The sequence below is a fragment of the Natator depressus genome, chromosome 6 (assembly GCF_965152275.1).
Source record: "Natator depressus isolate rNatDep1 chromosome 6, rNatDep2.hap1, whole genome shotgun sequence".
Taxonomy (NCBI): Eukaryota; Metazoa; Chordata; order Testudines; family Cheloniidae; genus Natator; species Natator depressus.
Window position 1 is genome coordinate 17,501,088 of NC_134239.1, and position 10,185 is coordinate 17,511,272.

The 10,185-nt window shown below is 47.5% G+C and overlaps 1 protein-coding gene across 2 annotated transcripts in view; it reads left to right on the forward strand.

Moving 5' to 3' along the window:
* LOC141988745 (inner centromere protein-like) overlaps positions 1–7,943 on the forward strand; it is a 29,945-nt gene extending 22,002 nt beyond the window's left edge. The window contains exons 11-18 of one of the 2 annotated variants that reach the window (XM_074954676.1): positions 64–173; positions 254–374; positions 1,356–1,478; positions 2,289–2,464; positions 2,773–2,884; positions 3,165–3,263; positions 4,677–4,836; positions 5,690–7,943. In XM_074954676.1, coding sequence (XP_074810777.1) covers positions 64–173; positions 254–374; positions 1,356–1,478; positions 2,289–2,464; positions 2,773–2,884; positions 3,165–3,263; positions 4,677–4,836; positions 5,690–5,904 — 1,116 coding nt within the window. In that variant the 3' untranslated portion in view covers positions 5,905–7,943. The remainder of the gene's footprint in view (positions 1–63; positions 174–253; positions 375–1,355; positions 1,479–2,288; positions 2,465–2,772; positions 2,885–3,164; positions 3,264–4,676; positions 4,837–5,689) is intronic. The other variant, XM_074954677.1, reaches the window with a different exon arrangement.
* The last annotated feature ends 2,242 nt before the right edge of the window (positions 7,944–10,185 follow it).

Below are 10,185 nucleotides of genomic sequence, written 5' to 3' on the forward strand. Positions count from 1 at the left end.
CCAGACTGCGCCAGAAACGAGCCCCAGCAACTGGGTATAATCTGGGCTTCCCACCCATTGCAGGAGAAGGAGCGGCAGCGGCTGGAGAGCCTGAGGAAGAAACAGGAGGCCGAGCAACAGAGAAAACAAAAACTGGAGGAGGAAAAGAGACAGCGCCTAGAGGAGATGAAACTGTGAGTAGCTTTCCCTCCAGCTGCTCCATCTCTGGCTCATCTCAGAATTGCTTCTCACTGGCTCTCTGCGTATCCTTCAGGAAACGGGAAGCGCGTCTGCGCAAGGTGCTGCAGGCTCGGGAGCGGGTGGAGCAGCTAGAGGAGGAGAAGAAAAGGCGGATTGAACAGAAACTTGCACAGTTTGATGAGAAGAGTGAGAAGGTAAGAGGGCCCAATCTGACCATGGAGCCTCTTGGGACAATGGTTTTCTTATAGGAGTGGGTAGGGTGGAGCAGTCCCCTCACTTTGGGTCATGACCTCTCTTGTATAGGGGCAAAGGGGACTAACATTGCTAAGACCCAGGGAACCAATGGGGAAATCTTTCATTAAAGGTCTGACTTGAACCTTGGGGCTAAGGGGGTTTGAGTTGCTGTGTTTTGGGATTATAGCTAATTCTGATAGGTGTCTCTGTTGGCTGGAATGATGAGGGAGAACGTGGGGGGAGGTGCATTTAGGTCAGCAGAGACTCCATTGTCAGTTAGTACCCAGTCTGGTTAATAGCCAAAGAATGTGCCAAATAAACCATCTCCCCTGTAAGCCTCCTGTGTCTGAGGGTCTTGGGCTTTTACAAATAGGGCAGGGCCGTTCAGATAGGTATGAAGAGTCAGAGCAGCCTTGTCTGTGGAGCCCGCTTTCCTCTGTCCCCTTTTCCACCGTGGGTCATGTTTCCTCTTAGGAAACCCTTAATTTGAACCAGATGGAAACTGGCTTACTCTTGGCCTTTGGTTTGCCCTGCAGCTGCCAGAGTCTCTGCTAAGTGACACTCATTCTATTTCAGATATGCTCTGTGTGTTCTGAAGAGCTTCTCACGTGAACTATCCCAGGTGCTGCTGGACTCGCTGCACTGGGTGCTGCCTGCCTTTAAGATAAGGTAGCACTCAGAAGCTCCAATTGGGATCGGAATCCCATTGAGCAAACCCAGGGGAAGACAAGGTCATTGCCCTAAAGAGCTTACGCTCCAAGAAATATGCACAGACCCCACTGGGCCTCTAGACTCTCTGGTACAGGGAAGGGCATCTTTTACCCTTTGGGGAGAGATTTCCCTGATGACCTTGATGTATCAGAGAGGACATAATACATATAGGGGAGTTGTCCCATGTGCAACAGCAAGGTCCAGACCCGATGTATGTGTGACTGTCTCAGGTGCGGGAGGAGAGGCTAGCAGAGGAAAAGGTAAAGAAGAAGGTAGCTGCCAAGAAGATGGGAGATGTTGAGGCCCGGCGCAGACAAGAAGAGGAGACCCGAAAACAGAAAGCGCTGCAGCTGGTGAGCTGTGCTGGGGTCCTGTATTGCAGGAAGGAAGGGTTTGGGCTGGGGGAATGGGTGTGGTGACAGTGCTGCACTCTGCCCAACACATGGCAGGGGAGAAGCCAGAGTAACACTGATCTGCCACAGTCCCTGTACATGGGGAGGAGGGCAGGACTATACAGTGAGCAGCTGAGGGAGAATTAGCCTACGGGAAGGAGAAGTACAGTCTTCTATCCCCCAAAGTCCCTTGGGTCCCTTTGGGACTCCTTATTGCCACCCCATCCTTCCCTTCACTACAGACCAGTTTCTGTGCTTTTCATGAGTGTCTAACCATTTCTTCCACATGATCCATGAGCTGCTTCATTCCTCTCTGCATCCTCAAAAGTCATAGTGTTTTGGGGAGGTCAGTGCTTGTTAATTCATCTTCCCCAGTTTCTGGGACTAGGCAGAATGTAGATGGGGAGATCTCAGACATCAGGTAATCTATAAAGAATCTCAACTGCAATTAACAGAGGACCAGAACTCAGGAACCACTGTGATCCTGGGGCTGAGGGCCATCTACATTCAGGGTGACAGAGCTGAGACCTAGTAGGGATACCACTCTCTGGTGCCTGTGGGATGGGGAGAGCTGAGCAAGTGATTGTGCATCCCCGAAAGGGAAGCAGAAACTACACTGAAAACTTCAGTCCATCGCATTTCAGAGTCCTTCGTGACAATGCTGTAGTGATGAGCTGCGGAAAGGCATCAGGCAGGCTGACCCTCATGCTTTTCTGCATATCCCCCTCTTCCCTTGCAAGATGGAGGTAACTACTTCCTTTTGCTTGTCAGGAGGAGGAGGAGCGCCGACACAAGGAGCGAATGCAGAAGAAGAGGGAGGAAGAAGAGCAAGAGCGAGCGAAGAAAATTGCAGAGCAGAGACAGGCGGAACAAGAGAGGGAGAAGCAGCTGGCAGCAGAGAGAGAGCTTGAGAAGAAGAAGGAACAGGAGAGGATTCAGGCAGAGAGGTGAAAAATGACCCTCCATGTACTGAAGCTTCCGCCGTGACCTTGCAGAGAAGAGCAGGGGGCTGAATGGCCCAGTGAAAGGGCCTGGCAAAGCCCTATATTCTGTCAGCACAACCCTGGAGTGGGGGATGAGCGATGAGCAGCCAGGAAGAAGTTCTGGGCCCCATAGTGGGAGGTATGCACTGGGCAGCTGGTGAAGGCCCTGGACACTGGGGTGAAGGAGGAAGTGCAATAGGCATCATGGGGGAGATGCAGTCTGCACTCTTCTTCTTTCTGAGCGTGACCTGGTGTGTTTCATTGGTTCCCAGAGAACGTGAGCGGCAAGAGAAGGAGAAGGCGGCTCGCCTGCAGAGGGAGCTGATGGCAGCTAGAGAGAAGGAGCGGCTCCAAAAGGAGATGGAAGAAAAAGAGAAGAAACGGGTAAAGAGACTCAACATGTATCTGGCTGCATCAGCCATTATAACAAGTGCTGTCTCCAGGAGCAGCAACTTGACCACCAGCCTCAGGTGGGCTGTGGTGCTCCTGGAATAAATTGTCATAGAGTTTAACCCCTGGGAGAGTCCTAGCTATCCTGTCCATTGCAGGCAGTGGTGCTTGTTCCCTGTAGCAGGTGGCAGCCCACCCATGCCACAGCGGGGGGTGGGGGGGGTTGGTTACTCCTAAAATCTTACTACTTTCACATTGGTGATTTCTGCTTTAGCAAGAGGAGCAGCGTCTAGCAGAGCTGGAACGGCAGGAGCAAGAGAAGAAAGCCACAGCTGCTGCCAGTAACCATCTGAATGTAACTGTGGACGTGGAGGTGAGGGGGAACATCAGTGAGATGCAAGCCTGAGCACAGCACGCAGGGAGAAATGAGGCTGTCCTGCTGTCTCCATTTGTTTTCATGAGGGGGGTGGTGCTGGTCGTGGTTACAGCAGGGGATCTGGCTTCTGTTCCTGATGCCAGGGCTGATTTGCTATGTGACCTTGAGCAAGTCATTCAATCTCTCTTCCCCCATCATTAACATGGGGATGAGCTAGATTTGTGGACTATGCTCATGACTATGGTACCCGAGCACCTTCTCACCTCTGTAAAAGGCTTTGGGGTTCTCAATGAAAAGGCCTTACAAGGAAAAAATCAGTGTTTGTCATTGACCTTCAGCAGTCAGCCCCATAGTGCACGTGGAGAGGGAGGAGTCTCTTGATGTTCTCATTCTTCCCTGAATTCTTCCATTTGAAGGAGACTGAGCCTCACAGAGAGCAGGAATGTCATCAAATGAGGGTGAAGCTTTAAATAAGAGAAATAGCCACAGGATGGTGTCAGAGCCTACAGGATGGTGCTGGGGGTCTGTCCTATAGTGTAGCATCTGCAACTATGTGGCCGAGAAACTGCCACTGAAAACTCTCCTCAGTTGCTGAACTTTCCTAAAGTGCTTCCCTCCTGGGCTGATCCTGGAGGGGAATGATTGTGGCTGAAACATTAGAATGAGCACATGATGTACACACTTGATATTTTTTCTGGAGTGGGGCTCTTTTTAAACAAACTTTAAATGCACAAAAGTTAATCAAGTTTGAGGCTTTAAATCAGGAATAAATGCTCTTTTCACAGTTGCTTGGGGTGAGAATTTTGACTAAAACAGGAGCTTTTATTCCTCATCCTAGGAAAGGATTGACAAGAATGTTTGTCTCTGGGTTAGTACCTTTTTTTTCAAGGTTAAATGAAGGCTCCTTCATTTTAGCTACACCTTCCCCAGTTTAAGTTGTCCCGGTCAACATTCCAGTAACTGTCTTTACAGGATTGTATAAATCCTGTACTACAAATGTGCCATATGTGCTTGTGATGAAGTATGTGTAGTGTTAAAGATAATCAAACAAGACTTCAACTTTAGGCTTTGGGGGGAGAAGAATGAATATTGAGTTTAGATAGTCTGCACCCTAAAATCCCCCCCAACTTTGAGAGCAGAGGAGTCATCTGTGATTTAAACCCCATTTACTGTGTAGAATTGCTGCAGCCATCTGTTAAAGCTAGTGTTTCTATCTTACCAATCTGATGCTTAGTTAAGTTAGAGAAGGGAGTATGAAACCTTGTTTGTACCAACACTCCCACTTTAGGGTGTTACGAGTTCAATACACATCACTGAGCTACCACCCAAGATGCACTGTTAGGGGAGCCTGGGGCTCAGTGTGGTGCTGCTATTACAGTGTAAGGTTGCTTATCGACTTTCTGTTTCTAGAATTCCCCTGTCTGTAACTCCTACCAAATGACCCCGCAAGGCCCAAAAGGGCCTAAACCCCCCACCATCAATCCCAATAATTACGGGATGGATCTGAACAGTGACGATTCTACGGACGACGAGAGCCAGCCCCGCAAGCCCATCCCTGCCTGGGCCAATGGTATGTTCCAGCTCCCTGTGAAATCTATCCCTGACCATTCAGAAACCCCTGCTGGGTCCCTTGGACTGTTGATGAGACTTGGTGGTAGCTTTCTCTGCCCATGGCATAGGGAGATGAGGTATTGTGCTGTTAAAGATGCCAGCCTGGAGCTGTGCAGATGGAATGTTATACCAAGATGTACTGAGCCTCTCTGGGACAGCATCAAGATAACAAATCACTTCCTTTGAACTAGCAGCCTTGGCTATGGTGGTAGTAACACATAGCGAAAGGATGAATTTTAATGTAAGTTTTTGAAACCTACATTTTGGGCCAAAACCTGCTTGCCGGTGACTGTTGTTAAAGACCCTGTGCTCCTTTGTAGGGGTAATACCAGTGTCCAGGCCACCATTCCCTCTGCGTGCTGCTTTCTAAGGCTGAGTGCTACAGCTGAGCTCCGTGCTGGCTGCTGTTCTTGCACTTCTGTTATCTCACTCTGTTACCTTATTAACCCCCCTTTGGGAGCAGGACTAAATAGATAGAAACCTTAATTTTCTCTGAGGAGAAGGGGTAGGGTTCTGCTGAGAGATAGGCAAAGTCTCCTCTCCACCTTCCCCAATTTACTGCAGATCCTTTTGATAAGCACAGTTCAATACTTAGCACATTCACCCTCTGTGCTCCCTAAGTCCATGCCAGGGTTCTGATTTCCTAGTGGGCCATGGCGAAGGTGCTCCTCCCCAGGGATCTGCAGCCTTGGAGGCGATAGGGGGATGGGGATGTACAGCTTCTAGAGCAGTCTGAACATGTCTAATTTTCACTGAATGAATTAAAGGCCAGTTCAATCAGTCTAATAAACTGTTCACTCTTACTTCTCCAGGGACTCAGCTTAGTCAAGCTGTCATCCACCAGTACTATAACCCTCCTGATGTCACCACGCTCTTTGGGGCCATCATAAGCCCTAAGCTGGAGAACATTTTCTACAAGAACAAGCCGCGATACTTTAAGCGCACCAGCTCTGCTGTCTGGAATTCCCCACCTTTTCCAGGTGCCAAAGCTGTGCTAGGCCTGCCCTACAGCCTGAAAAAGTACTGAGGGTGGAGGAATGTGTCTCCTATGGAGTAGTGGGGTTTTAGTCTTTGTGTATGGAAGAAAAAGGATTTTATAATATTCAATCTCTGTAAATCTCTTAATGTTTGTAGATTAATAAAGGTCAGATGTTACTGGGGCTTTTCATGTTTGTCGCACATGGGATTTTTGTTGAATTTTCTCTAGTGGGGACATGGGGGAGAGACCCAAACCTACAGGGGATATTCCCTCTTGTGCACACTAGCCTCTTTTGCACACCTTTGACTCACTGCATGTTCAGTCACTGGAGAGATCAAGGTGTATCCTTAACTAAACTGCAGGAAACACCACTGATTTAGCTCTGTCCTTATAGAATTTCGCAAAGATGCGGGTATATGCGTTAGGCTAATTCTCTTCCACACTTTCCAGTAGACCCTCTTCTATAGAAATACTTCAACTTAAAGGACTACTGTAATTTTAATAAAACATTCACTTTTTTTTAAACCAAATGCAAGATTTCGCAGTAGAGCCTGAAAGAGTTCTAAGCAGAATGAACTGATGACAACAGATAAGGTCCACAAGACAGGAACTGAAAATGAACACAGCTTTGTGCAGTTGATAAATGTGTCTAAAACTAATTCCACACCTTGCCATAGGCTAGAACAGAAGTTATTAACCTGTGACTCCCACATCCCAGGATCCTCTTCAGTGTTTCAGGAAAAAAAAATACTGTAGTGTACAAACCTAATTTACATTCACCAGTTTAATAACCCAAAGAGCTAGACACTTTTCTTAGTGGAAGCATAGCTCCTTACCAAAAACTTTTCCCCCATGAAAAGCAAGTTTGACAAACTACCCTGCAGGCACGGTGGTTTGAGTTTTGCACTGGTATGCCTTAGTCTTTACTAGAGAGAGGCTGATGCACATTGAGTAGTATAATTAGGTAGTACATGTTCACAGACCAGGAAGATGCACTATATATCTACACATATTCAGATTCTTAATTTTATGTTGAAGTGAGGAATTATGCATTTATTTACTACTTTTTTAATCATGACTTATTTTGCACTGCATTTAGATGGCACCTGGAATTTTAAAACCATTTATTCATTTAACAAAACTACATTAGATATGCTGGATGAACACACAAAAGTTTATCAAAACATTTTGCATTTTAAAATTGATTTATTAATACTTTTAGTTCTCTGCACTCACAGAAGAAGCTATTGCTGACAAAAGCTGGTTTAACACCCAAAACTGGTTCCACGTGATTAGCTAGTGAATTCCAGTAGTTGAGCGGTTTGACTTTAAAACTTTGGCTGCAAACATGTACTGCAGTGGTATTCAGTTATATAGGGGGGGCTGGATAAGGCAATGTCCAAATCTTGGTGGACCGCAGGGCTCTTCAGGTGTTTGCTCTCTTGAGCAAGTATGTTAATTCTTCACATAACTGGCAGGGATTGGCATCCTATGGCATGTGTGTGACTTTCTGTACTTCGTGTGAACACCCCATGTTCATCCTCATAATATGATTGTCTGGTATCTAATGCAAAGTTTGTCATGTTGGGTGTCTTTGGAAGGCTCATGATGTACTGAGCATTGTTGTTATGGTAATGTTATAGTAATCGTTGTTATAGGTTATAATTTCATGTATATAGTTATGAGGCTGAAAATGTGTCCTGATGGCTTAAAGCAAGCCCAGGCAAAAACTCTCCAAGAGCAGAGGGGCAGTTCACACCTCATCAGGGCATGTATGGAACAAACCCAACCCAGCCTCACAGGAACAGAGGACACTGACCTAGGCAACAACAAAGGATCTGTTGGACTTTCAAGTGAGTCACCCCCCTTCCTTTGGTCAGTTTGGGATTGCAATGAGGTAATGCTCACCTGACTATGAATGGGTGGGGCAAAGCCAAGAGGGAAGAAAGAACATGATAAAAGGGAGAGACGTTTGCCATGCTCTTCCTCTCTCTTCTACCTCCATCTACAGACATCTCCACCAAGCGACTGAAGCGCTGATCAAAGGGGAGAGCCTGGCTGAAGAGCAGCCAGCCAGCCTGTTGTGAGAAGCATCTAAGTTTGTACGGCACCGAAAGTGTTAAGATCAGCCTAGAATGCGTTTTGCTTTTATTTCATTTGACTAAATCTGACTTATGCTTTGACTTATCACTTAAAATCTATCTTCGTAGTTAATAAATCTGTTTATTCTACCTGAAGCAGTGCGTTTGGTTTGAAGCGTGTCAGAGACTCCCCTTAGGATAACAAGCCTGGTACATATCACTTTGTTAAAGTGATGAACTCATATAAGCTTGCAGTATCCAGCGGGCATAACTGGACACTACAAGACAGAGGTTCCTAGGATTGTGTCTGGGACTGGAGATATTGGCTAGTGTCATTTGGCTGCAAGTAGCTGGCAGCAGCTTACATGCCAGAGGCTGTGCGTGAACAGCCCAGGAGTGGGGGTTCTCACAGCAGAGCAGGGTAAGGCTGGCTCCCAGAGTCAAGGATTGGAGTGGCCTAGCAGACCACCGGTCCAGATAACACCAGGGGAATGTCACAGTGGCACAGCAAGCAGGGTGTATGTGTAGCTTGTTAGTCCAAGTGGAGTTTACACTTTAAGCACTGATATTTGTGATTTTAAGTGAGTCGTGCAGTGACTAAGAACAGTCAGGAGGAGGTCACAGTTTTGTTATTTTCTGTTTGTTATTTCAGGAAAGGGAAGTAAGAACAGGGAACTAGGAAAATGAGTATGTAATGTTCCCCTGGTTGCTCTTCAGCCAGGCTCTCCCCTTTGATCAGTGCTTCAGTTGCGTGGTGGTGGTGTCTGTAGATGGAGGTGGAAGAGAGAGCAAGAGCATGGCAATCATCTCTCCCTTTCTTTCTTCTATCTTGACTTTACCCCTTCTCCCCCCCGGTTCCGAGTCAGGTGAGCATTACCTCATCGCAGTCCCAAACTGACCAAAGGAATGGGGGTGACTCACTTGAGAATCCAACAGATCCTTTGTTGTTGTGTAGTCCAGTGTCCTCTTTCTTTTTTCTTTTTCTTCTTCTATTGCCCTTCTATGGGCTGCCTCTGCCTCCATAGCCCTTCTGTGTGCAGCCTCCTCCCTGGCTGCGCCTCTCTCTCTTTCCCTTAGCTCCAGTTCTTTCAATTGCAATAATCTCTGGTGCTCCCTCTCCTTTTCTGCAACCTGCAGCCTAAAAACTCCAGCTTTGCAATGGCTTCACTGCTTTCACTCTGTGACGTTCTGTACCTCAGGGGAACACCGAGCACCCCCATGTTCATCCTTATAATAGGATTGTGTGGTATCTAATGCAAAGTTTGTCATGTTGGGTGTCTTCGGAAGGCTCATGATGTACTGAGCATTGTTGTTATGGTAATGTTAGAGTAATCGTTGTTACAGTAATGTTATAGGTTGTAATTTCATGTATATAGTTATGAGGCTGAAAATGTGTCCTTGTGGCTTAAAGCAAGCCCAGGCAAAAACTCTCCAGAAGCAGAGAGGCAGTTCACACCTCATCAGGGCATGTATGAGACAAACCCAGCCCAGCCTCACAGGAACAAAGGAGACTGGCGTCCAGTGAGCAGAACTGGACGCTGCAAGACGGAGGTTCCTAGGCTTGTGTCTGGGACCGGAGATATGGGCTAGTGTCATTCGCTTGCACAATCCAAGGAGCAGCTGACATGCCAGAGGTTGTGCATGAACAGCCCAGGGGTGGGGGTTCTCACAGCAAAGCAAGGTAAGGCTGGCTCCTAGAGTCAAGTTAAGTAAGATTGGAGTGATCTAGCAGATCACCGGTCCAGATAACACCAAGGGCATGTCACAATGTGTATCAAAGATGCGATGTTGGTTGATTTCTGAATGGCACACAGACTCCTAGTTCAGTTGGGCACATTTTGTACAGGGCATGATGGTAAAAGCCCATTTATCCAAATTTCAATTAATGGAAAATCCTGATTATCCCAATGAGCAGTGTACTCCCCCTGCTCAGATGGGTAATTGAGATTTTTGGTCCCAAGGATGGAGAGAGGGAGCCGCTACAGGAGACAGGAGCCTTTCTTGTACTGCTTGAGTGAGGGGAGCTGGGAGGGGAGAAGGGGCAACTCTCTCCAGAGCCCATCCCCACCTGCACCCAGCTGGGGACTTTGCATATGGATGGCCCTGCTACTCAGCTCTGACTCCTGTGCCCCCCACCAGACCCAGCTGCAGCATCTCTGCATGCTGCACCCTGCTGCCAGGGCCAGCTGCAGCGGACTCAGAGGAGGCTCTGCAGCCGAAGAGGGAATGGGGCTGCCTGGCAAGGGAG